The following is a 27723-nucleotide window of genomic DNA, read 5'->3' as shown; positions in this document are numbered from 1 at the left end:
TACATGTAGCTGTCCAGTTTTCCCAGCACCACTTATTGAAGAGACTCTCTTTTCTCCATTGCATGCTCTTACCTCCTTTGTTATGATTAATTGACCATAGGTGCATGGACTTATTTCTCGGCTTCCTATCCTGTTCCACTGAACTATGTGTCTATTTTTGTGCCAGTACCATACTGTTTTCATGACAGTAGCTTTGTAGTAGTGTGAAGTCAGGAAGCCTGATTCCTCCAGCTATGTTTTTCTTTCTCATGATTGCTTTGGCTTATTCACGGTCTTTTGTGTTTCCATACAAATTAATTTCTGTTGTTGTTCTAGTTCTGTGAAAAATGCCATTGGTAATATGGTAGGGATTGCACTGAGTCTGTAGATTGCCTTGGGCAGTATGGTCATTTTAACAATATTAATTCTTTCAATCCAAGAACATGGTATATCTAACCATCTGTTTTTTCATCTTCAGTTTCTTTTATCAGCGTCTTATAGTTTTCAAAGTAAAGGTCTTTTGCCTCCTTATGCAGATTTATTCCTAGGTATTTTATTCTTTTTGATGTGATGGTAAATGGGATTGTTTCCTTAATTTCTCTTTCTGATCTTTCATTGTTAGTGTATAGAAATGCAGTGGATTTTGGTGTATTAATTTTGTATCCTGCAACTTTACTGAATTCATTGATGAGCTCTAGTAGTTTTCTGGTGGCATCTTTAGGATTTTCTATGTATAGTATCATGTCATCTGCAAACAGTGAGTTTTACTTCTTCCTTTCCAATTTGAATTCCTTTAATTTGTTTTTCTTCTCTGATGGCTGTGGTTAGGACTTCCAAAATTATGTTGGATAAAAGCAGTGAGGAATTCCCTGGCAGTCCAGTGGTTAGGACTTGGCATTTTCACTGCTGTGGCCCTGGGTTCAGTCCCTGGTCAGGAAACTAAGATCCTGCAAGCAGTGTGGCATGGCCAAAAAAAAAAAAAAAGTGGGAAGAACACAGCAAGGAGGCAGCTGTCTGCAAGCTAGGAAGGGTGCTTTCACTGGAGACTAATCAGCCGGCATCTTGACCTTGGACTTCCCAGCCTTCAGAACTCAGTGAACAGAGAAGGTGGGCTGTGTCGTGCCTTCAGACCTGGATCAAGATGTGGATCGAGGAAAACCTTCTGCTCTGTGAGGAAGAAGCCCAGAGTCCTGGTGGGTGGATCCAGGATGGCCCCAAGGCCTTGAGGACACAGAGCAGCTCCCCGAGCATAGAGCCAAGACTGAGACGCGTGGGCAGTCCCTCCCATCAGGAAACTTGCACAAGCCTCTTAGATAGCCTCATCCACCAGAGAGAAGCCAGCAAAAGCAAGAAGAACTACAGTCCTGCAGCCTGTGGAACAAAAAGCCACATTCACAGAAAGATAGACAAGATGAGCAGGCAGAGGGCTATGTACCAGAGGAAGGAACAAGAAAAATTCTGAGAAAAACAAGTAAATGAACTGGAGAGAAGAAACCTTCCAGAAAAAGAATTCAGAATAATTATAGTAAAGATGATCCAAGACCTCGGAAAAAGAATGGAGGAGCGAGAGAGAAAGGACCCGAGAAAATATTTGAAGAGATTATAGTGGAAAATTCCCTAACATGGGAAAGGAAATAGCCATCCAAGGCCAAGAAGTGCAGAGAGTCCCAGGCAGGATAAACCCAAGGAGAAACATGCTGAGACACATAGTAATCAAATTGGCAAAAATTAAAGACAAAGAAAAATTACTGAAAGCAACAAGGGAAGAACAACAAATGACATATAAGTGAACTTCCATAGGTTAACAGCTGATTTCTCAGCAGAAACTCTGCAAGCCAGAAGGGAGTGGCATGATATACTTAAAGTGATGAAAGGGAAGAACCTACAACCAAGATTACTCTACCCGGCAAGGATCTCATTCAGATTTGATGGATAAATCAAAAGCTTTACAGACAAGCAAAAGCTAAGAGAATTCATCACCACCAAACCAGCTCTACAACAAATACTAAAGAAACTTCTCTAAGTGGGAAACACAAGAGAAGAAAAGGACCTACAAAAACAAACCCAGAACAATTAAGAAAATGGTCATAGGAACATACATATCGATAATTACCATAAACGTGAATGGATTAAATGCTCCAACCAAAAGACACAGGCTTGCTGAATGGATACAAAAACAAAACCCATATATATGCTGTCAAGAAGAGACCCACTTCAGACCTAGGGACACATTCAGACTGAAAGTGAGGGGATGGAAAAAAGATATTCCATGCAAATGGAAATCAAAAGAAAGCTGGAGTAGCAATACTCATATCAGATAAAATAGACTTTAAAATAACGACTGTTACAAGAGACAAGGAAGGACACTACATACTGATCAAGGGATCAAACCAAGAAGATAGAACAATTATAAATACATATGTACCCAGCATAGGAGCACCTCAATACATAAGGCAACTGCTAACAGCTATAAAAGAGGAAATCGACAGTAACACAATAATAGTGGGGGACTTTAACACCTCACTTACACCAGTGGACAGATCATCTAAACAGAAAATTAATAAGGAAACACAAGCTTTAAATGACACAATTAACCAGACAGATTTAATTGATATTTATAGGACATTCCATCCAAATACAGCAGATTACACTTTCTTCTCAAGTGCACATGGAACATTCTCCAGGATAGATCACATCTTGGGTCACAAATCAAGCCTCTGTAAATTTAAGAAAATTGAAATCATATCAAGCATCTTTTCTGACCACAACACTATGAGATTAGAAATCATAATACATTACTAAATATCAAGAGATCACTGAAGAAATCAAAGAGGAAATCAAAAAATACCTAGAGAAAAATGATAATGAAAACACGACAATCCAAAACCTATGGGGTGCAGCAAAAGCAGTTCTAATAGGGAAGTTTATAGCTATAAAAACCTACCTCAAGAAACAAGAAAAATCTCAAAGTATCTAACCTTACACCTAGAGGAACTAGAGAAAGAAGAACAAACAAAACCCAAAGTTAGCAGAAGGAAAGAAATCATAAAGATCAGAGCAGAAATAAATGAAATAGAAACAAAGAAAAGAATAGCAGAGATCAATAAAACTAAAAGCTGGTTCTTTGAGAAGATAAACAAAATTGATAAACCATTAGCCAGACTCATCGAGAAAAAAAGGGAGAGGACTCAAATCAATAAAATTAGAAATGAAAAAGGAGAAGGTACAACAGACACCACAGAAATACAAAGCATCCTAAGAGACTACTACAAGCAACTCTATGCCAATAAAATGGACAACCTGGAAGAAATGGACAGATTCTTAGAAAGGTATAACCTTCCAAGACTGAGCCAGGAAGAAATAGAAAATATGAACAGATGGATCACAAGTAATGAAATTGAAACTGCGATTTAAAATCTTCCAACAAACAAACATCCAGGACCAGATGGCTTCACAGGTGAATTCTATCAAACATTTAGAGAAGAGCTAACACCCATCCTTCTCAAACTCTTCCAAAAAATTGCAGAGGAAGGAACACTCCCAAACTCATTCTATGAGGCCACCATCACCCTGATACCAAAACCAGAGAAAGATACTAGAAAAAAAGAAAATTACAGACCAATATCACTGATGAATATAGAGGCAAAAATCCTCAACAAAATACTAGCAAAAAGAATCCAACAGCACATTAAAAGGGTCATATACCATCAAATGGGATTTATCCCAAGGATGCAAGGATTCTTCAATATATGCAAATCAACCAATGTGATACACCATATTAATAAATTTAAGAAGAAAAACCATATGATCATCTCAATAGATGCAGAAAAAGCTTTTGACAAAATTCAACAACAATTTATGATAAAATCTCTCCAGAAAGTGGGCATAAAGGGAAACTACCTCAACATAATAAAAGCCCATATAAGACAAACCCACAGCAAACATCATTCTCAATGGTGAAAAACTGAAAGCATTTCCTCTAAGATCAGGAACAAGACAAGGATGTCCACTCTTGCCACTCTTACTCAACATAGTTTTGGAAGTCCTAGCCACGACAATCAGAGAAGAGAAAGAAATAAAAGGAATCCAAATTGGAAAAGAAGAAGTAAAACTGTCACTTTTTGTAGATGACATAATACTATACATAGAGAATCCTAAAGATGCCACCAGAAAACTCCTAGAGCTAATCAATGAATTTGGTAAAGCTGCAGGATACAAAATTAATGCACAGAAGTCTCTTGCATTCCTATACACTAGTGATGAAAAATCTGAAAGAGAAATAAAGGAAACACTCCCATTTACCATTGCAACAAAAAGAATAAAATACCTAGGAATAAACCTACCTAAGGAGACAAAAGACCTGTATGCAGAAAATTATAAGACACTGTTGAAAGAAATTAAAGATGATACCAACAGATGGAGAGATATACCATTATCTTGGATTGGAAGAATCAATATTGTGAAAATGACTATACTACCCAAAGCAATCTATACGTTCAATGCAATCCCTATCAAATTACCAATGGCATTTTTTACAGAAGTAAAACAAAAAATCTTAAAATTTGTATGGAGACACAAATGACCCTGAATAGTCAAGGCAGTCTTGAGGGGAAAACACGGAGCTGGAGTAATCAGACTCCCTGACTTCAGACTATACTACAAAGCTACAGTAATCAAGACAATATGGTACTGGCACAAAAACAGAAATATAGATCAATGGAACAGGATAGAAAGCCCAGAGATAAACCCACGCACCTATGGTCAACTAATCTATGACAAAGGAGGCAAGGATATACAGTGGAGAAAAAACAGTCTCTTCAATAAGTGGTGCTGGGAAAACTGGACAGCTACATGTAAAAGAATGAAATTAGAACACTCCCTAACACCATACACAAAAATAAACTCAAAATGGATTAGAGACCTAAATGTAAGACCAGACACTATAAAACTCTTTGAGGAAAACATAGGAAGAACACTCTTTGATATAAATCACAGCAAGATCTTTTTTGATCCACCTCCTACAGTAATGGAAATGAAAACAGAAATAAACAAATGGGACCTAAATGAAACTTAAAACCTTTTGCAAAGCAAAGGAAACTACAAAGAAGATGAAAAGACAGCCCTCAGAATGGGAAAAAATATTTTCAAATGAATCAACGGACAAAGGATTAATCTCCAAAATATATAAACAGCTCATGCAGCTCAATATTAAAAAAACAACCCGATCCAAAAGTGGGCAGAAGACTTAAATAGATATTTCTCCAAAGAAGACATACAAATGGCCAGGAAGCACATGAAAAGCTGCTCAACATCACTAATTATTAGAGAAATGCAAATCAAAACTACAATGAGGTATCACCTCACACCAGTTATAATGGGCATCATCAGATAATCTACAAAGAACAACTGCTGAGAGGGTGTGGAGAAAAGGGAACCCTCCTGCACTGTTGGTGGGAATGTAAATTGATTCAGCCACTATGGAGAACAGTATGGATGTTCCTCAAAAAACTAAAAATAGAATTACCATATGACCCAGCAATCCCACTAATGGGCATATACCCAGAGAAAATCATAATTCAAAAAGACACATGCACCCCAATGTTCATTGCAGCACTATTTACAATAGCCATGTCATGGAAACAACCTATATATATACAATGGAATAGTACTCAGCCATAAAAAGGAATGAAATTGGGTCATTTGTAGAGATGTGGAAGGATCTAGAGACTGTCATACAGAGTGAAGTAAGGAGAAAAACAAATATCATATATTAACGCATATATGTGCAACCTAGAAAAATGGTACAGGTGAACTGGTTTTCAGGGCAGAAATTGAGACCCAGATGTTGAGAACAAACGTATGGACACAACGGTGGGGGGAAAGTAGCAGGGGGTGGGTGTGGTGACGTGATGAATTGGGAGATTGGGATTGACATGTATACACTGATGTGTATAAAATGGATGACTAATAAGAACCTGCTGTATAAAAAAATAAATAAAATAACATTAAAAAAATAAAGTGGTGAGAGTGACCATCCTTGTCTTGTTCCTGATCTTAGAGGAAATGCTTTCAGTTTTTCACCATTGAGAATGACGTTAGCTGTGGGTTTGTCGTATATGGGCTTTTATTATGTTGAGGTATTTTCCCTCTGTGCCTGCCTTCTGGAGAGTTTTAATCATAAGTGAATGTTGAATTTTGTCAAAAGCTTTTTCTGCATCTATTGAGATGATCATATGGTTTTTATTCTTCAATTTTGTTAATGTGGTGTATCATACTGATTGATTTGCAGATATTGAAAAAATCCTCGATCCTTGGCTTAAATCCCACTTGATCGTGGTTTATGATCCTTTTAGTATATTCTTGGATTTGGTTTGCTAGTATTGTGTTGAGGATTTTTGCATCTATGTTCATCAGTTATATTGGCCTGTAATTTTCATTTTTGGTGGTATCTTTGTCTGGTTTGGTATCAAGGTGATGGTGGCCTCATAGAATGAGTTCAGAAGTGTTCTTTCCTCTGCAATTTTTGGGAATAGTTTCAGAAGGATGGGTGTTAACTCTTCTCTAAATTTTTGATAGAATTTGCCTGTGAAGCCATCTGGTCCTGGACTTCTGTTTGTTGGGAGTTTTTAAAACACAGATTCAATTTCAGTACTTGTAATTGGTCTGTTCATATATTCTGTTTCTTCCTGGTTCAGTCTTGGGAGATTGTACCTTTCTAAGAGTTTGTCCATTTCTTCTAAGTTGTCCTTTTGATTGGCATATAGTTGCTCGTAGAAGTCTCTTATGATCCTTTATATTTCTGTGGTATTGGTTGTAACTTCTCCTTTTTCATTTCTAATTTTATTGATTTGGGCCCTCTCCGTTTCTTTCTTGACGAGCCTGGCTAGAGGTTTATCAATTTTGTTTATCTTCTCAAAGAACTAGCTTTTAGTTTCATTGATCTTTTCTATTGTTTTCTTCATCTCTATTTTATTAACTTCTGCTCTGATCTTTATGATTTCCTTCCTTCTACTAACTTTGGGTTTTGTTTGTTCTCCTTTAGTTGCTTTAGGTGTAAAGTTAGGTTGTTTATTTGAGGTTTTTGTTTCCTGAGGTAAGATTGTATTGCTATAAACTTCCATCTTAGAACTGCTTTTGCTGTGTCCCACAGGTTTTGGATCATCCTGTTTTCATTTTATCTCTAGGTAGTTTTTAATTTCCTCTTTGATTTCTTCATTTCTTCATTGGTCCATTGATTGTTTAGTAGTGTATTGTTTAGCCTCCATGTGTTTGTGTTTTTTGCAGTTTTTTTTTTTTTCTGGTAGCTGATTTCTAATCTTAGAGTGTTGTGGTCGGAAAAGAAGCTTGATATGATTTCAGTTTTCTTCAATTTACCAAAAATTGCTTTGTGGCTCAGCATATGATCTATCCCGGCGAATGTTCCATGTGCACTTGAAAAGAATGTGTGTTCTGCTGCTTTCACATGAAATGCTCTAAAAATGTCAATTAAGTCCATCTGGTCTAATGTGTCATTTAATGCCTGTGTTTCCTTATTGATTTTCTGTCTGGATAATCTGTCCATTGATGTAAGTGGGGTGTTAAAGTCCCCCACTATTATTGTGTTAGTGTAGCATTTGCCTTATATATTGAGATGCTCCTGTTTCGGGTGCATATATATTTACAATTGTTATATCTTCTTCTTGGATGATCCCTTGATCATTATGTAGTGTCCTTGTCTCTTGTAACAATGTTTAAAGTCTATTTCATCTGATATAAGTATTGCTACTCCTGCTTTCTTTTGATTTCCATCTGCATGAAATACCTTTTTCTATCCCCTCACTTTCAGTCTGTATATGTCTCTAGATCTGAAGTGGGTCTCTTGTAGACAGCATATTCATCTCTTGTTTTTATATTGATTCAGCCAGTCTATGTCTTTTGGGTGGAGCATTTAATCCATTTACACTTAAGGTAATTATTGATATGTATGTTCCTATTGCCATTTTCTTAATTGTTTTGTAGGTCTTTTTTCTTCCCTTCCTCTTTTGTTCTCTTCTTTTGTGGTCTGATGACCATCTTTAGTGTTGTGTTTGGGTTGCTTTTTTTTGTTTGTTTGTGTGTCTATTGTAGTTTTGGGTTTGCATTTCCCATGAGGTTTTTTTTTTTTTTTTTTTTTTTTGATGTACGCGGGCCTTTCACTGTCGTGGCCTCTCCGTTGCGGAGCACAGGCTCCGGACATGCAGGCTCAGTGGCCATGGCTCACAGGCCCAGCTGCTCCACGGCATGTGGGATCTTCCCGGACCGGGGCACGAACCCGTGTCCCCTGCCTCGGCAGGCGGACTCTCAACCACTGTGCCACCAGGGAAGCCCTCCCGTGAGGTTTTGATACAGCAGTCTATATATATACAAGATTGTTTTAAGTTGCTTGTCTCTTAATTTCAAATGCAATTCCCATTTCCTGCATTTGTACTCTCTTCTCACGGTGGCTGGTTTTGATGTCATACTTGTGTGTGGATGACTTCCTACCTTTACTGTATGTTTTGGTGAGCATTCCCATTTCATAATTTTCTTGTTTCTGGTTATGACCTTTTCTTTCCTGCTTAAAGAAATTCCTTTAGCATTTGTTGTAAAGCTGCTTTCATGGTGCTGAATTCTTTTAGCTTTTGCTTGTATGTAAAGCTTTTGATTTCTCTGTCGAATCTGAAGGACAGCCTTGCTGGGTAGAGTGTTCTTGGTTGTAGGTTTTTCCATTTCATCACTTTAAATATATTGAGCCACTCCCTTCTGGCCTGCAGTTTCTGCTGAAAAATCAGCTGATAGTCTTATGGGATTCCCCTTTATGTTATCTGTTGTTTTTCCCTTGTTGCTTTTAATATTAATATTTTCTCTTTGTCTTTAACTTTTGTCAATTTGATTACTATGTGTCTTGGCATGTTCCTCCTGGGGTTAATCTTGTATGAGACGCTCTGTGCTTCCTGGCCTTGGGTGACTGTTTCCTTTCCCATGTTAGGGAAGATTTCAGCTATTATCTCTTAAAATATTTTTCATGCCCTTCCCCTCTTTTCTCCTTCCTGTATAATGCGAATGTTGGTGCATTTGATGTTGTCCCAGAAGCCTCTTAAACTATCCTTGTTTCTTTTCATTCTTTTCTCTTTATTCTGTTCCACAGCAGTGATTTCCACCATTCTGTTTTCCAGCTCACTGATCCGTTCTTCTGCCTCATTTATTCTATTGATTCCTTCTAGTGTATTTTTCATTTCAGTTATTGTATTCTTCAACTGTTTGCCTGTTCTTTATATCTTCTCTTTGTTACAGACTTCTTGTAACTTCTCACTCTCTGCATCCATTCTTTTCCTGTGTTATTGGATCATCTTTAGGACCATTACCCTGAACCCTTTCTCAGGTAGATTGCCTATCTCCATGTTCCTTAGTTGTTCTTCTGGTGTTTTATGTTGTTCCTTCATCTGGAATGTAGTCCTTTGCTGTCTCATTTTGTTTACATTTGTTTGCATTTTTATTTATGTGGTAGGTTAGTTGCGTTTCTTGACCTTGGTGAGGTGGCCCTCTGTAGGAGATGTCCTATGTGTCCCAGCAGTACACTCCCCTCTCATCACCCAAGGGCCAGGGACCAGGTGGTCCCAGAGTAGGTTCTGATCTGCGTTTGTGGACTCAGTTCTGCAGACTCCGGGATCATAGTTTTCTTGCTTCTGGTATCTGCCCCCTGGCAGATGAGGCTGGTCTAGCAGCTCGTGCAGCCTTCCTGGAGGGAAGGGCTGGTGCCTGCCCACTGGTGGGTGGACCTTGGTCTTGGCCCTGTAGTGGGCAGGGCCATGTCTAGAGGTAGCTGTGGGCTCAGGAAATCTTTAGGCAGCCTGTTGATGGGTGGGGCCGTCTACCCTCCCTGTTGGTTTGGCCTGAGGCATCTCAGCACTGGAGCCATAGGCTGTTGGGTAGGGCCACGTCTTGGTGCTAATGAGCCAAGCAAAATGTCTGCCTCCAGCGAGTTCACACAGGTGAACACTCCCTGATATGTTCGTCACCAGTTTTCATGACCCCAGAGAGAGCCACAGGCACCCCCTCCCACCTCCCCAGGAGAACCTCCAGGACCAGCAGGTGGGTCTGGCCCAGGCTCCTGTGAAGTCACTGCTTTTGCCCCGAGTTCTGGTGCACGCAGGACCTTCTGTGTGCCAAGAGTGGAGTCTTTCTTTCCCCCAGTCCCGTGGAGCTCCTACGGTCAAGCCCAACTGGTCTTCGAAGCCAAATGCTCTGGGGGCTCCCCCTCCCAATGCTGGACCCCCAGGCTGGGGAGCTTGATGTGGGACTCAGAGCTCTCACTCCTGTGGGAGAACTTTTTTTTTTTAATATTTACTTTTTGGTTGCATTGGGTCTTAGCTGTGGCTTGCGGGCTCCTTAGTTGCGGCACATGAACCCTTAGTTGCGGCATGCATGTGGGATCTGGTTCCCTGACCTGGGATCCAACCTGGGTCCCCTGCATTGGGAGCAAGGTGTCCTAACCACTATGCCACCAGGGAAGTCCCCTGTGGGAGGACGTCTGCAATATAATTACTGTCCAGCTTGTGGTTCGCCCACCTGGGTGGTATGGGATTGGACTACATTGCAAGGGCACCCCCCCCACTGTCTCATTGTGGTTTCGTCATGTCTTTGGATGTAGAACATCTGTTTTTGGAAGGTTCCAGTCTTTTATTTTGATGGTTGTTCAGCAGTTGTGATTTCGGTGTGCTCATGAGAGGAGGTGAGCTCAAAGTCCTTCTCCCTCACCATATTCTTTTCTTTCCTATTGATTTTTTTTTAAATAATATATATATATATATATATATATATATATTTTTTTTTTGCTGCATTGGGTCTCCGTTGCTGGGTGCGGCTTTCTCCGGTTGTGGCTAGCAGGGGCTACTCTTCATTGTGGTGCACGTGCTTCTCATTATGGTGGCTTCTCTTGTTGCAGTTTCCCATTGATTTTAATAAATCTATAAAAGGGTCTTATATAGAAAAGATTTCTAAAATTTTTGTGCACAGTAATGAAACCATGCCCCACAGGGTTGACAGAGACTGGTGACTAACGAAGTTCCCGAGGTTCTCTCACAGAACAGCAACAAAGGGAACAGCTTAAAAACCCCTGTGGCCTGCTTTCACTGAGCAAGCTCACTTTGGTTATTTTTCTTTTCTTCCTCTTTAAATGCACACCTCCCAGCCTCCCGTAGCTCAGGAACTTGTAATCAGCTCCTGCCCAATGAGAGCTGGCTAGGACCGGTTGGGACCACTGCTCCTGAAACTGGGCCTTGGGGGCTCCCATGAACGGCCTCTGCCGCCAGAAGTCTCCAAAGTCAGATGGCGCTCGGTGCCTCCACTGTGAACGTGCAGACGCACGAGCCCAGATGCCCCCACACAGAACACCCGTCACCTCATCTGTCCCCACTCCCGAGACCACCTGCTCACAACACACGTACGTACCCCGAGCCCCTTGCCTTCGGGCAGGCGGACCTGAGACTCGTTCTCCTGTCTCTTCGCTTGGCTGCCTTAGGAGTAAAGTCTTTCTCAGCTGCAAACCTTGGCCTCTCAGCACTTGGCTTGCTGCACGTTGGGCCAATGGGCCTGGTTCAGTAACAGTAACTGAACAACTTCTTAGCTCTTTCATTCTTACATCCCCCCAGAAACAACTGTAAATGTGATATATTTCAGGAACAGCAAAAGAAATGAACCTGACCCCTGACCCCACTGTTGTACTTAGAAGTGCGAGGCCCCATCCCAAGTGTGTCACGTCACTGTCTTTGCAGCCAGCTGGGAGGGAAGGGCCAGTGCCTGCATTTCCCATGACAAGCTTGAGGGACATGAATCTGTCCCTGGTACGTGGCAAGTAAAGGGCCGGGCAGAACCAGGCTGGAGGCTCAGCTGTCTGGCTCAGGGCACCCAGGTGACAGCGGCCGACGGGGAGGGGAGGCGCCCTCCCCGGGCCACTGGGCAGGACCCCCACCCCTGGCCCCCCACGGCGCCTTCAGTGGAAGTTCACTCAAGTTCATCCTGGCACAAAGGATTCTGGTGTTAAAACTTCCCGAAGGAAAAGGTGTAGCGTTATGTTGATACGTGATATTCACCAAAACCCGACCGTGGAAAAGAAAATCTCGAGAACGTGGAAGGAAATGCCTTTTTAAGTACAGTACACTCTTGTTCCGAAACTCTAAGAATTAAAAATAAAATTTAAAAAAACCCCACAAATTTAGGATGATTTTATTTACAAAACAGGTTCTTTTGTTTTACAAAAATTACAAAATATGACAAAAATAGAAATAGCTTCTTGGACTGTGGGGAACTACTTGTAAGCGACCAATGAGTTAAAACACCGAAGGTCTTCTTCTGAAGAGCGATGACGGCGACGCTCCTCCGCGCTTTCCGTCTCCCCCAGAGCCCCGCGGCTGTGGGCTGCCTCTGGCGGGACGGCCGGTCAGGCCAGAGTCTGGAGCAGCAAGATCTTCTCGTTGACGCAGAACCTGTGCAGCACCAGCATCAAGTTCTCCCCGCAGCGGGACACCTGGCGCTCCATGGCCAGGCGGAAGTCCTCCTTCACGCCCTTGGTGATGCCCCGGGTGACCGTGTGGTGCCTGGGGCGGTGACAGGGAAACAAACAGACGCCACAGTTAGCACGGCAGCAGGGGTCAGTGACTCTGGGGCAGGAGAACAGGCTGCCTCAAGTCTAGCGAAAAGTTTAAAAAAGAAAAAAGCCCCAACCAAACAGCCTCCACTGCCCGTTCCTCTTCGGAAAGACTTAAAGCCGGAGAGTCGTCGTCCCCACTCAGGAAAAGGCTACTCTAAACATCGCATGTTTGGCGAGATGCTGCCTGCTTGGCTTCTAACTTCTGCAGCCCTGACGCTGTGCTTCCCTCTGTGACTCGTGCACAGTTCAGTTACTTGGGGCTGACGGACTCCAGACCACGCTGGCCACACAGTTCGGGTCCAGCCAGGCCAGCTGAGCGCAGAGGCAGCAGGCGGGAGGAGGATGCCTGGGCGAGCGTGGCCATGGCCGCGGCCCCCGGCCGGTGCCCCGTGACAGGCTCAGGAAGGCTCGGCTGCTGCACAGCACCAGGCCATGGGCGTGTCTCTCTCCCTGTGATGCCAGGACGGGGACAGCTCCTCCAGGTCTATTTGCGAAGAAGCAGGAGGAGCTGGGGCCCCAAGACGAGAGTCCGGCACCGGCGGGGAGAGAGCAGCAGAGTCGCTGATGCAAAGCTTCCTGAGGGCCTGCTGGGGTCCGGGAGCCCTGCATGCTGGGCCGGGCCGGCGGGAGCACAGGTGGGTCCTTCACGACGCCCTGGAGGGTGGGCTTCAGAGAAGGAAATTACAGAGGAAACCCCAGGAAACTCCAAACACCAAAATGAAGGAAGCAAAAGAAAAACCTAGCAAAATTCAATGGGTTCAATCAAAAGGAAAGGCGTTTTAACTACCAGTTAGTAATCTGGTAGATTTAGACAAACAGAAGTCACCTCCACCCTCCACTCCCTACTGCCTAACTTCCCTAAGACACAGTCACGGGGATTTGAAATCAGATTTTTAGGTACTGGCCAGGATTAAACTGTTGAAAGCACTCTAAAATGTTTCTGTTTTTAAAACTTGAATTATATAAAATAAGTACACGGAAGTCAGAAAGTTGCAATGTAACAGAAGGAAAAAGAAAACCCAAACAGGCTTTGTTAGAAGGGCAAGATATTACAGGACGCCCTACAACGCCCGTGGACAGTTTACAGAACCACACGGTGAGAGAGCACAGCCAGGTCTCCGTGGACACCTCTAATCAGGTCCGGCTGGTGACTCAGCAGTAAGTACCCAGTGTCAGTGAGCCCCGCTGGGAGCTCATGCAGCCCCTTTATGCCGCCCTGAGACACTGCTCTCGGGGGACCCAGACTGCAACCCCAAATGGGAGCCCTCCCTCTGACCCACTGAAAGACACTGGAATTTGCAGACAGACACTGAGCTAAAGGGCATGGATGGCTCCAAGCACACGCTCCCCTTAATACTAGTCAAAACGTAATAAAATGCTGTGTCCTGCTGGTCACGGGCCAAAGGTGTTGTTTCCATATGTGAAGAGCGGTACAACTCAACTGTATTTCTATCAGAGTCTTTATTCCTCTGGCAAGTTTGGATGAAGAAGAGGACAAATTAGCTTTTGTGGTTTAAGACCAGGATAAGTCAACTAGTAAATGGAGCATTCTAGCCTACCGAATATTTTCAATCTGGAAAGGTAAGGTCAGAAAAAACAGTACCAGTGGCAGGAAGATACTGTGCTTATGCCCATTTAGACCAAGACCTCAACACTGGTCACTAATACGAAAATTTGAGAATAAAAATTTACTTAGAATAAGTTTCGGCATCCTTAAATATTTAGGACTGAATGCCTTATGTTTTACCAAAAGAGAATCATAATTTAGTGCCTAATCTAATGTGCACTTAGTCTTACACAGTTTTATATAACGTTCACTTATTTCCAGATCCATAATGATTTTTAAATTGAACACAAAAACACTGGCAACTTATGGAAAAAAATAAGAAATGTTACAATATTACAACCAGATGGTTTGCCAAGGAATGCAGAACAAATTATAAAATTAAAGAAAGCATGAAAAAGAGCACTGAGGAACAAAGAGCTGAAAACCATGGGCAGTAAAACATGTCGACAAACAGTACACTATGAGCAGGTGTGTCCACTTGGTACCTGTCAGCAGTCTGTATGCTGGGCTGAAGCACAGGTAAGAATTCCTGCTGCAGTAACCCCATGGGAGGGCTAGAAGGCCTTTAAAAAACAGCAAACAGCGGCATTCAAACACCCACACCGACTCAGCCTGCACTTAAAAACAACACTCCAGAGAAAATGCATGAGACGGGGGGCAGGCTGCGCAGAACCGCCAGCCTCGGGCCTCGAGCAGCTGTTTCGGGAGGCTACCAGCCCCCCTGCTGCACGGCTGTGGCCCACGTGGGTCCACAGGCCTCTCGGCTGCCGGTCCCCGGCTCAGCCTGCTGAGATCTGGCATGAAAAGCAAGCGCCAGGGGAGAGGACGGGGAGATGCCATGGAACGGCCGTGGAGAGAGTCTCAAATCCAGCGCCTTTGCTCTCCACGCTTGCCACGGCCATGCCGATCCCAGAAAGACACCCGTGACTTTTTAGAACCATCTTTGCTGGGACTGAAGCCCCAGACCGAAGAGGCCCTTTCGAGAGGACTGCAGAGGCTGGCAACGTTTTGGATAAAGAAAGGTTGAGTTTAAATTTCAGAAAGTATCGAGAAAAGGAACAGATGGGGGAAAACAAAGAGTCTGGGCCATGGCTTTGTGGGATTCCGTAAATACAGAAATGAGTACATTAGCCGGGTGATCACCTCTGAGAACGTCATCACGCACCCAGTTCGGGGCACACACAGGACATGGGTTCTGTGTCACCCAGGGTACTGCAAGCATCAGCACAGAAGCATTTCTCTACTTCAAAATACATGAGAGCAGCACGTGTAGGTAAGAATCAGAGCTCGTCCCTCCTGCCGGTCAGGCCCTGTGCCCTCGGCGCTGGTACCGTACCTGCTGCAGCCCAGACGCCACAACCAGGATGGACTCACAGCCTCACCCGAGGGAAGGCTGGACACTGCTCCCTGCATCTCTGTGCTCGGCTGGAGGGCCCCCCAAAAGGTCCACAATGGCTGCAGACAATTTGTTTGCGACCCAAAGGGAAAAGGAATGTGACAGTTTTACTCGAGATCCGGACCATACCTCAACTGTCTCAGGCGGCCCGCTTCTCCGCGGAAGCTTCTCATCAGAAATTTGGAAGGCAGGTTGCAAGTGAACCCTGAGACTCACCGTCAGCTCACTAAGCACCAGCCCCTAGTCCTGCTTCCAAACTGATGGAGCAGCAGGTTTCCTAAGAGACCTCATGGTCTTCTACAGGGAGTCAGAAGAAATTAAGGGTTTCTTTAACTAAGGACACCGTCTGCGTGCCCAACAGCCCTCGCCTTCACTCCTCGTCCGAGGGCTTGTCTGCATGTTCCCGTGTCACTGTGCAGCTCAATAAAACTGGCTGGAGAAGACAGGTTCAGTAGAATGAGGTCTGAGACTCAACCACTGGTTTTCTGACAGCCTCTTCTCTCACATTCACAGCTAAGCATTACCTAGTGTGAGGATTATTAAACTCAGGTTTAATCTAAGTAAACGGAGTTGATTCTACTGAGGTTGTCTCCATATTATGACAATCTGTATGGTGAGCATTAATGGGAATTAAAGAAAAAGCTATTAAAGGTATGTTTGTGTGTCCAGCCTCAAAACCTGGAAATTACAACATAAAAGGGGTTACCTAGGCTTCCGTGTCAAAAGCCATCTTTACTCTGAAGCGTGGTGAAGAATATTTTGAATCACGCAATTACTTTCCCCACGTTCTAGGGGAGCTACCAGAGTGGGAAGATGAGCGTGTCTGGTCCCCTCGCCTGAGCCAGCTAACGTATAAAGGTCTTGCGCTTTCACGCCAAATGCTCAGACTCTTTAGTAACGTTTGCAAGGTGAAGGACGAGCACCCCACCTTCCCATTCCTGACAGGACACCGTGCTGCCCGGATGCCCCAGCCCCGAGGCTACGGGAGTCCAGAGGGACACCTCTTACTTCCCTCTCGACAACACTCCCCAAAGACAGCACGAGATGCGGCTTTTGGCTTTGCACTGAAAACTCGTCCCTTTCACAAGTGAGGGGAAAAGGAGCATGTGGCAGCCTCAGCAACACTTTCCTCTCACTCGGGGTTCGGTCTCCTGCAGTGACTCTGATCCTGACCCACACACGCTGAACGTGCAGGACGCAGTGGAGGAGGTATGGACATCACACTACGCAAGGCGTCTGCAGCACGGAGGATGTGCTGTCCCAAGTGCAGGGAGGACTGCAGGGCAGAAGCAAGGGCATTTAAAAATCATAAATGGTCACTGACTTCATCCGGGAGTGGGGGTGCCAAGACCAGGCCCCACGCTGCTGAGCGGGCAGGTGCTCAACTGAGGTCCAGGTACAGTGTGGAAGTTAGGTCTGCAGTTTTTCCCAGTCCAGCTCGACTTTAGTTAAGCATGGCTTTTCTTAATTAAAAGCACCCTACTTCTAATCAGAAATGATAGGCTCAGTCTGTAAGTTTTGGAACGGAAAAGATACCACGAATAAGACTTCCGTCTAGTGAAGTAAGTATCAAAAGTGACGGAACTACCCCAATTTAAACAATGTTTTATCAGAAATGTAGTTAAGGAAATGCCAAGTCTTTCAAAAGGATTCCCGGAATCAAATCTACTCTCCCAAACAGAGCCCAGGTTTGGATTCCTTTCTAATGACTGTTTGAAAGCCACAGACATGGACAAATGTTTCCTACAAGCACACGAAGGCGGGCACTCAGCACGGACAGCAGGAGACGGTGCCCTTACTTGATCAGCATTCCTTGATTGGGCAGTAGTTCCAGATGGATCTTCCCACCTTCCTGAGTTCTCAGGTAGGCGAACTCCTCCAGCATGTCGATATCTGAGGCCAGATTCAGGGAACCACGTGAGAAAGCATGGAGCCCTGCTCTCCTGGAGGAGACAGGCTCGCAGCCACCGAGTGACCTGCCCACGGCGACCGCACCAACAACCCAGCGCTGCCTGAGTCCAGACCCAGCGGTTCCTATGCCAGCCCAACGCCCTCACAAAGAGAACATGTTTCTCAGGTAGCTGACTGAGCAGAGCCTATAGGGTCCCAAGAGCAGCATCTTGTGTTTTCTTAATAAGAAGGAGGTGGTACAGGTGCTATACACACCGCCCCCCTCCCCCAGGCCCAAAGGTTAAGAAATGCTGCTCTAGGCACCTGGACAGGGATGTCAGATGCCTTGCAACTCAAAAATAATGTATTAAGAGAAGCAATGAAGTATGAACACCAGACCTTTCCCTAACCAACAGTGTGAAATACAATGCTCCCCATCACGAAAGCCAGTGCTGGGTGGAGGAGATTCTCTGGCGGGTGCCCCGCGGGCCACCAGCTGCTGTTGTAACCCCAGACCCCAGGGGCCCTGTTCCCAGAGGAAGGCCAACGGAGAGTCACCGTCTACGGCCCCAGCAGTCACTGTGGGCCTGCAGGGAGCCTGCAGGCTCTTACTTCAGGCACCCTGGGTACCTTCCTAAGAAGCCACTTGAAGTGGAAAATGCAACAGGGCTGTCCACGTTCCTGATTCCTCTCTGAAGCCGTTCATGACTTTCACAAAACCAGCTGCCACAATCCCATTTTAAGTCACCATTCCTTCTCCTTTTCCCCCAAATCACCAAAACCATTATTTCTACCCCAAATGGTTCGTTCATTTTTGTACCAAGCATTTCTTCTGCTCAAACGAGAAAAAGGATACTTGTAACATAATTGAAAAAGTTCTCATATTGGAAGTTTCCTTGCTGGCAAATCTTATTGATGGCTTTCAAGAAAAGGGTCTCTCCCCGCGGCCACTCCTGCTGAAGCAGCACGATCACGTGCCCCAGCGCCATGTCGTCTCTGCTGTCTGTGAAGGCTCTCAGCTGCAGGACAGAGGGGGTGAGTCACGGGGTGATCTCACACACGCCCGATGCCACTTCCCCCGAAGCGCTGTTGCAGGGAAGTGCGTGACTACGGTCACCAGTCAGAAGGGACAGCAGAAGTCAAGCCTGCCTGGCCAATGTCACGGCTGCCGGCGAGGAGGGGCCCCGCCACAGAACCCGGCTCCCCGGCACCCTCGGGAGAGTCCTGGCAGGAGCGGGACACGCAGGGTGGGCCCGAGGCTCTGAACACGGGGATGAGGGCGCGAGGAAGGTGAACGGTCTGGGCAACAGAGAATTTGGGGACTTCTTTTAAGGGGCCGGAGTGGGGGATGGAGGGCGGGCGAGAGGCCCCCTTAGACAGAGGGGTCTGAAGAGACCGTGGGACTGGGGAGAAAGGCCGGCGGGAGCCACAGGGAGGAGGACGCAGGGGTGTGAGGTGAGAAGCCGTCAAAGGGCTTCCGGTTCTAACCCGGCAGCTGTGCCTGACGTGACTTCAAATTGTTTCCGCCGCCTCAATGCTTCAGATCGAGAGTCAGGTTTGGGAACTACGGCCCTGAAGGCGGGACCCGATACTGCTGCCCGCTGCTCACGAGCTTCGTGGACAATTCAGCCTGTCCGCCCCAGGCCTCGGCTCCCCACAGCCCGGCCCTTAGACTTTCCTGGCTCTGCTGGGCCTCCGCACGTGCTCAGCCTCATGCCCTGTCCCTGTGCTAATGGACTCACATCCCTCCATGAGCGCAAGAGCACCTGTGCTCCCTGCTTCTGTAGCTAATATATCCTGACTCGTAGGCTAATTCGTAAAATATTTACTGGACACTACCACAGGCAAGGTTATTTGTGTACCCACCCCACTGTTACCCGTAAATTATCCGTCCCACTGTTACCCGTAAACCTCTCGAGGATGGGGATTATTTCCTACTCATCTTTGCCTAGTGCAGCCGATATTTAATAAATAGTTGTTGGTTCCTTGCCCATGTGCTTTCCTCACTACACCAACCTGTTTTCAAAGGACCAAACTAACATTTGTGCCTAAGGCTCTCAATTCAAGTCATTCCAGGTCATCAGAACAATCCTGTAAATTAATTTCCTTTACACTAATCAATGTGAAGCTTACCTTAAAACACGCTAACATTAAGTGCAGGCAGTAAGGCATGATAGCCTTGCTGGTACAAGGCAGAAGCTTCAGATCCGAACCTAAGAAAAGTCCACAATATATTTGTTAGTAGCAAAGAAAAGAGCTTTGAGAAGCAAATGTTTAAAGTGCTTTTCTTAAAAGGAAAAGGCTAAGCAACAATCACATGGTCTCAACACAGTTAAACCACGGTTAGATTTAGTGAAGGTGAAACTGGTTTTTCGATCGTCTCTGGATTTCATTTCTCAATCTAAATTTCTAAAGTTGCTTAAATACTTATTATTATGAAACATTTGAAATACACAGAAAATGACAGAGATTATTACAAACACCAGAATGCTCCCCACTCAGCCGTATAAAATGCTGACATCTGCTTTAGTTTTAGATTTTAATATAAAAGCATGGCAAGCTCACTTCTCCTCTTCTGATGCCACTCCGGCCTCCCTCCTGAGAGAAGACTGCTCTTCTGAACGGGGGTTCATCATTCCTGTGCACACGGCCTGCTTTTAACACAGGAATCTATATTCACGCACCGCAGAGAAACGTCTCGTGTGTTTTCAGTCTACTATATAAATGGTGTCATAGCGTACGTATCTTTCTGCCGATTGTTTTTGGGACTAATATCTGTGGCTCTAGCTCATTGGTTTTCTGTGTTACGTAGTGTTCTGTTGGTTACATTGACCACACCTGATTTATCCATTCTTTTATGGTAAACACTGAGTATTCCAATTTTTCACTATTACCAACAGTGCTGAAATAAACATTCTTATATATATTTTCTTGTGCACTTGTGGAAAAAACTTTAGGTAATGGTTGTTTTTCAGACCAAGACCATAGTCCTTTCCTTTATGCTGTGCGCTCTTTCTATCCTAAATCCTCTCTACCCCAGAGGCAAGAAGTAGCAAGAAATAAATATGCTGTTCACGTGGCGACCCTGTGCACACACATTTACACGTGTTCACACAGCTGGCTCCTGAGCAACACAGGTCTAACTGCACGGGTCCACTTACACATGGATTTTTCAGTAAATACAGTGTCTGCATTTTCATCTTACAGATCTCTAAATGAACTAAGTGTGGGGAAAAGTTTTTATTGGATTAGAGATCACAACATGTGGAATCAAAAGAATTGCGGTCTGAGCCCTGATTTTATCCAAATTGTTCCAGCTTCCTACCCTAGGCTGAGTCACTGGTCAATTCCTGTTTTTGAGGCAGAGAGCAGTACCCAGATTTTCGACCGCTGCGGGGAGGGGTGGGTCTGAGCCCCTGGGTTAACTCCTGCATTGTTCAAGGGTCAACCGCGTGTCTAAAACAAAAGGTTCGTGAAATAAAATTTACCCTTTTCAGTGGAGATACATTCATTTTAATAATACTGTTACAGTCTATCTCATTAAGAAAGAAAATTTCTATTGGAAATTCATGACCCAGTAGGTGAGGGCCCAAGTTTGGAGATCACTGATCTGAAGTCTATACCTGGAAGCGGCACATAACCAGGTAGTGAGATGTGCAACCTGGTCCTGCTCAACTGCTCTCCGAAGTGACCATATGAATCTATGCGCCTTCCAGAAGCACGTGGGCGATGCGTATCTTCACACCCTGATGGTCAATACGGCCACCCTTTACTCTCTGCATCCTGATGTAAAATGATAGCTTATTGTTTTAATCTGAATTTCCTGTATTAATAATAGGTGGAGAATCTTTCCAAGTAGTTTTTGGCCATTTGGCTTCTGTGAATCTGTTGTTCATATTTTTTGCCTATTTTTCTATGGGGGGTTGGTTATTTGTTTCTTACAGGAGCTCTTTCAAAATTCTGGAAACTAATTTTTTGTTGAATATATAAGTATATAGATATATAAATTGTGCTGGACAATTTTCTTGTAGTCTATAGCTTTTCACTTTGATCATAATATCTTTTGTTGGTATTTTGACTTTAACGTGATCAAATTCACTAATCTTTTATGTCGTGTGCTCTTTGTAGCCTAAATCCTTCTCTAACTAGAAAGCAACAAAGATCGTTGTCTGTATTTTCTTCTAAAAGTTTAAAAGTTTTAGTTTTAATATTTAAATCTTAAAATTTAAAGGGTTCTTGTGTAGTATGAAGGAGGAATCTCTTTTCGGTCATTTTTATATTTGGATCATCAACTGTAACAGTACCACTTACAGGATAAATTCATTCTTTCTCCCCTGAACTGTAATGCTACGTTTCTTGGTTCTCCATTCTGTTCCTGGGGTCATTCTCTATGCCAATGCTACACTTTAAAATTAGTCTTCATGTCTGCTAGGTCAAGTCTTACCCACCTGATATGTTTCTGTTCCACAGAGATATTAATTTTTGAAGGGGTCTGGGCTATATCTATTTTTTTCAACCTTTTGTTGTGGAGAATCCCAAACAAGTAAAAAGTAAACAGAATAGTATAATGAACTCCCAGTAAGTATCAAAACTGTCACGCTTTTGTGTTCTAGAAAGCTTTTAGTGTCCTAAGAAACCTACTACCAGTCTCAAGGAAAGTTTCTTCTTAAAAAATGTTATCATTTAGCTTTTCCATTAAGTCTCTCTGCTCCAGCTCAAATTAATTTTTGGGAAAAATGTGAGGTAGGAGGTGAGGATCTTTTTTTCTTCTACATGAAGATCCCTTTGTTCCAGCACCATTTGTTGAAAAGCCTTTCCTTTCTCCATGGAATTACTTTGGCGTCTTCATGGAAAATCATTTGACCATACTTATGTGGGTCCACTTCTGGATTCTCCTATCTTATGCCAATACTGTCTGAATAACTGTAGCTTGATATTAAACCCTGCTATCAGGTAGGGTCACTTGTCATTTTGTTAGTCTTTTTCAAAACTGTTGTAGTATTTCCATATAAATTTTAGAATCAGTTTGTCAACTTCTGTTAAGAAAAAAAGTCTGCTGGGATTTTGATTGGAATTGCATTGTATCTATAGAGACATTTGGGGAGAACTGGTATCCTAACAATATTGAGTCTTCTAACCTACAAACATGATTTTGCACAGCTTTCATTAAATTTATCCCTAAGTATTTTATGGGTTTTGATGTTATTCTATTTGGAGAGTCCTTGACTTTTCTACGTAGCCAACTATGTAGCTGTGAATACAAACGGTTCTTTTTCAACCTTTCTTTTGCTTGCTTATTGTGTTTGCCAGAATCTCCAGGATGTTGAATTGAGGTGTTGACAGCAGACACTCCTGTACTGCTGCTGGTCTTCGGGAAAGTATTCAATGTTTCATAGTTAAGAATGATGCTGAGGAAGCTTCCTCCTATCTCCAGTTTACTAAGATTAAAAAAAAATTATAAATGATAAGTGCAGACATAATTGAATTCTGTCTGCATCTATTAAGACAATCTTATGATTTTTCTCCTTTAATCTGCTAATGTGGTGAACTGCAGTGATTGGTTTTCCTGTGTTAAACCACCTTTGCGTTCCCGGTATACTTGGCCGTTATGTATTATCTTTCTTATATATTGCTGTATTTGCTTATATTTTGTTAAGAATTTTGGCATCTATGATCATGATAGACACTGGCCTTTAATGTTCTTCTCTTGTTTGGTTTTGCTATCAGGGTTATGTTGGTCTTAAAAACTGGATTGGTAAGTGTTCCCTCTTTCTCTATTTTCTCCAAAAGTGTGTACAGGATTGGACTTATTTCTTACTAAATGCTTGACAAGATTCACAGTGAAGCCAATTGGACCTGGAGTTTTCTTTGTGGGAAAGTTTTCGACAACAAATTTAATTTCTTTGATAGATATAAAACATTCAGATTTTCTATTTCATTTTGTGTCTGTTTTGGTAAGTTGTGTTTTTCAAGGAATTCTTTCCATTTCACCTAAATTGTTAAATCTATTGGCATAAAGTTATTCACAACCTATTCTCTTACTGTCCTTCTGGTTTCAGCATGATCTGGAGTGACATTCCCTCTTCCATTCCTGATATTGGTTATTTGTATTTACGACCTTCCTGGTCAATCTTGTTAGGAGTTCATCAATTTCATTAATTTTTTTCAGAAAACCGACTTTTTGCTTTATTAATTTCCTCTATTTTTTTCTATTTCATTAGTTTCTGCTCTTGTCTTTATTATTCCCTGTTTTCTACTTGGCTTGGGTTTGACAGATTATCTTTTTCCAACTTCTAAGATGGAACTTAGATCATGACAGTGGGGCTCTCTTCCTTTCCTATGAAGCATCACAGCTCAATTTATGTAGTTTTTCAACAATGAGCAACTTGAGGTAAAGCTCAAAACAGCCCAAGAGAGACATGCTAAGGGATCCTTCTCAACTAATTATTACAAGATTTCCTAGAATTGGTAAAGATAGGAAAAGGAGCTCACTGATATTCTTCAAAGAGCCAACAAACTCAGGAATTGACGAGAACTTTGGAAGAAGGACAGAGGTACGGCTGCTTATGAAATCAGAGCCACGAGAAGCTTGGCAAACACTTCGCTTCTTATACAATTTGTCAAGCTCTGCAGGTCACATGGTATTATGTTGTCAGGAGTTACAAACAATTCCCAGCCTCAGGTCCTAAAGCTATTTCTATAAAATAAAAATAAAATTTGTCACTGTACCTTTTCTAAACTTGGGCTTTATTTTTGAGGGTTCTTCCTGTGACTTGCCTCCGTCCTGGATGGGGAGGACCATGTAGCACATCAAATCAAGGACTTTCTCACACGTCATCTAGAGAAGACAAGACCAGAAGGAACTAACTGAAAGTTTCTGACTGAAACCAAATCTACGTAACTAAAACCTCTGCAGCATAAGTGGGGCCACCTGTGCACAGAGCTCGGGAGCATGGCCCCAGGACGCCACGTGACCAGTACTGTCTGCTTGACAGCAAGCATAGAAACATAACTGAGATTAAATCCAGGTACTAGACCATTCAGGGAACACTAACTCATTCTTCACTGTTAAAAAACAAAAGAACATGGGGCTTCCCTGGTGGCGCAGTGGTTGAGAGTCCGCCTGCCGATGCAGGGGACACGGGTTCGTGCCCCGGTCCGGGAAGATCCCACATGCCGCGGAGCGGCTGGGACCGTGAGCCATGGCTGCTGAGCCTGCGCGTCCAGAGCCTGTGCTCCGCAACGGGAGAGGCCACAACAGTGAGAGGCCCATGTACTGCAAAAAAAAAAAAAAGAACAAAACCTAAAAATTAATCAAGTATTAACTAAACTACCAAAGTGTTTCACAGCACAGTGGAATCCAAAAGAACCCAATGGTCCCCATCTTAAGGACATTTACTAACTCACTGAATAGAAAAATTAACAAAATGGGACACATGGTGGCGGACTAAAATGTTATGTTTAGAGCATAATTTCAAACTAAGTAGAAACACCCACAGGGTAAACTAGCAGGAAAAATTTCAGGCAGGGAGGTGATCTAAGCCTTAAAGGGGGGCAGGATCTGAAATATGGAAAAGAGCAAAACGGGTTTTCAAAGGAGGAGAGAAAGACGTGGGGAAGGCTTTCTACTGGTTCTGGCGATTCCCCTGAGGGGAAGGAGGGCGTGGTTTAGGAAACAGACATGAAACTGGACCAATGACGTGCTGCTGGATGAGAGGCGGCCCCAGGTGCCCCGCGGAGCAGGAGGTCTCGAGCCACAGAGAGCAGGGCATCACCTATGTCCACCCATCAAATTCCAGCAGTAACAGTCAGAATCGGCTGAGGGAGCATTTCTTGTGTGTCAGGCACAACCCCCTACTACCCCCATTTTACAGATGACGAAGTGGAATCTTAAATCCATGCTTCCCAACCTTTTTCATGTCTTGGCACGTCCAGAAAATAGTATTTGTAAGGCTGCTCGGAGCTGGCAGCAAATGACCCGGGGCTTAGCTGCCCAAGCCACAGCTAACTGCCTGGGGCTGAGGGGTCGGTATCCTGGCACATCCAGAATCACCCATGGCCACAGGGTCGTGAAGCTCCAGCTTTGAGAAGTCGGCAGCTGGGTAGTTAAGAACTTGAACCCTGGAGTTAGACAGGTCACAGCGCTAGTGAGTAGTGGGACCAGGAGTTAACTCAGAATCATATGCCGCCCTCCTTCAATACCCACCTTCAGCCAGGCTGTCCCGTAAAATCTTTCCCTGAGGGTGCGGGCCCGGGTGAAACCACCCTTTTCTGAATGACTGCTGTGCACAGGTCTGAGGCAAACCGCCAGCACTGGATTTTTAACTGTCTTACATAAACACCTGCACCTCTCTCTCCAACTCAAATTAGATGTCTTTGAACACAGGGATCCCACCCTGGGGCACCCAGGAAGTCAACATCTCAATGAAATGGAATGATGACAGGAATGTTGTAGAGAGTTGACCATAACTTATAGGGTTGGAAAAATGGTTACAGGCAACAAACTCAGTTAAAAGCCGGGGGTTAGGGTGGTGGCAGTGGAAATAAAAGGCACTATGCCAAAAGCACTGGTGCCCCATCCTGGAAGAGACAAAAGGACCAGCTTGAGTAAGAGTCTCTGTGACTTGACAGGTGGTGTCTAAGGTCCAGAGAACTAAGGAAATGCACATCTGGACATGCTGAGTCCCAGCCAAAGACAGGCAGTCAGAGACTCAGGAATCGGGTAAGGTAGAAACCAAAGATGAAAGCCTAAGAGCGACCCGCACGGAGGTGGTAACAGGAGCCCTCAAAGAGAATGAGTCTGCGTAGCTTAATCAAATCTACCAGTTTATTGTACGTTCCCTCGTACAATGCAGAACAGCAGTACCGTGCACGGCTGTCTAATTCTACATGACACATGTGTATCTGTGTGCATAACTACGTGCTCTCTTAAGTTCTCAAAAGGAATCAATTGAAATTTAGAATTAGGCACCTGACAACGTAAGTGATGGTAGAAAAGCATTTCAATTTTAAATGCACATACTTCACATACTTATTAACTTTTTCTTTCTAAAATTCATCACGGCAAATTATAAATCATATTTCAAAGTTCAAGTTAAAAAATTTAATTTAGGGGGCTCCCCTGGTGGCACAGTGGTTGAGAATCTGCCTGCCAATGCAGGGGACACGGGTTTGAGCCCTGGTCTGGGAGGATCCCACATGCCGCAGAGCAACTGGGCCCACGAGCCACAACTACTGAGCCTGCGCGTCTGGAGCCTGTGCTCCGCAACAAGAGAGGCCGCGATAGTGAGAGGCCCATGTACCGCGATGAAGAGTGGCCACTGCATGCCACAACTAGAGAGAGCCCTCACACAGAAACGAAGAACCAACACAGCAAAAATAAATAAATTAATTAATAAACTCCTACCCCCAACATCTAAAAAAAAAATTAATTTAGGGTTTTTAATCACAAAGTAATCAACTTAACATATAGAGAGACAAGAAGAAATCAGAGTTTGTGTGTTAAGGTGTGACTTGAATCTATCCAGTAACTGTGCGTATAAAGCTGTGCTGATCACGCTCACCGCATGCAGGTGTTTACTGCGGACCGAAGTTGTGCGGCCACCATGCGAGGAGGGGCTCACAGCGTGGAGAAGACACGTCTGTTCACGCAGCTGCTCCTGCAACACCCCTAGGAGATGTCACCACCACATAAAGAGAGAACCTGAGGTTCAGATAAGCTATTGTGAATCTCCATCTCCCACTTGGTGAAGGCCTCTTCTGTCCAAGTACAAGAGGACTGACTCCACTCTAAAGGGATTCCAGGCAAGAAAGTAAAAATCATCCTCCAACAAATGGAATAATGAGCGGAAATGTGAAAAGTATGGAAGCCTAACTTGCGGGAAGCTATAGAAAGGAGGAAATTAAATAGCATCACTAAGCTTTTCACCAGCAGATTAGATAATAAAATCTAGGCAGAAAGAACAAGCTTCAAGTAAACATGCACTGAATTAAAAAGCCACTCTGGGAAAAAAAAAAAGAAAGCCCCAGGGTGACCAAGTGCGCCTGCACGTCCCCGTGCCAGGCACCCAGTACTCACTCTGTACTCCCCCAAGGCAAAGTGGCAGGTCGCCAGCTGGATGAGCGCCCTCTGATGCTCCAAGGTCCCCTGTCCCGAGATCTGTGGCTGAGGAAGTGGTCCCTGGAGAGCTGCCAAGTGGTGCAGGCTGGCTATGGCCTTTTTATATTGACCCTTAGAAAGTCACA

General features: G+C 44.0%; 1 protein-coding gene across 5 annotated transcripts in view; it reads right to left on the bottom strand.

Annotated features, from left to right (window-relative positions):
* Positions 1–12185: 12185 nt before the first annotated feature.
* The window catches only part of INTS10 (integrator complex subunit 10), a 37960-nt gene continuing 22422 nt past the window's right edge, over positions 12186–27723 (bottom strand). For 3 of the 5 annotated variants that reach the window (XM_081220886.1, XM_081220887.1, XM_081220890.1), the window contains 7 exons: positions 27557–27709; positions 24208–24316; positions 19612–19691; positions 18335–18497; positions 17388–17481; positions 14678–14755; positions 12186–12572 (listed from right to left, as the gene is read on the bottom strand). In XM_081220886.1, the coding sequence (XP_081077012.1) occupies positions 12416–12572; positions 14678–14755; positions 17388–17481; positions 18335–18497; positions 19612–19691; positions 24208–24316; positions 27557–27709 (834 nt within the window). In that variant the 3' untranslated portion in view covers positions 12186–12415. The remainder of the gene's footprint in view (positions 12573–14677; positions 14756–17387; positions 17482–18334; positions 18498–19611; positions 19692–24207; positions 24317–27556; positions 27710–27723) is intronic. The other 2 variants (XM_081220888.1, XM_081220889.1) reach the window with 1 other exon arrangement.

This window comes from Mesoplodon bidens, assembly GCF_964165515.1.
Source record: "Mesoplodon bidens genome assembly, chromosome: 20".
In the NCBI taxonomy this organism is placed as follows: Eukaryota; Metazoa; Chordata; class Mammalia; order Artiodactyla; family Ziphiidae; genus Mesoplodon; species Mesoplodon bidens.
The sequence above is the reverse complement of the archived record's forward strand: the minus strand, read 5'-3'. Positions and strand labels throughout refer to the sequence as shown.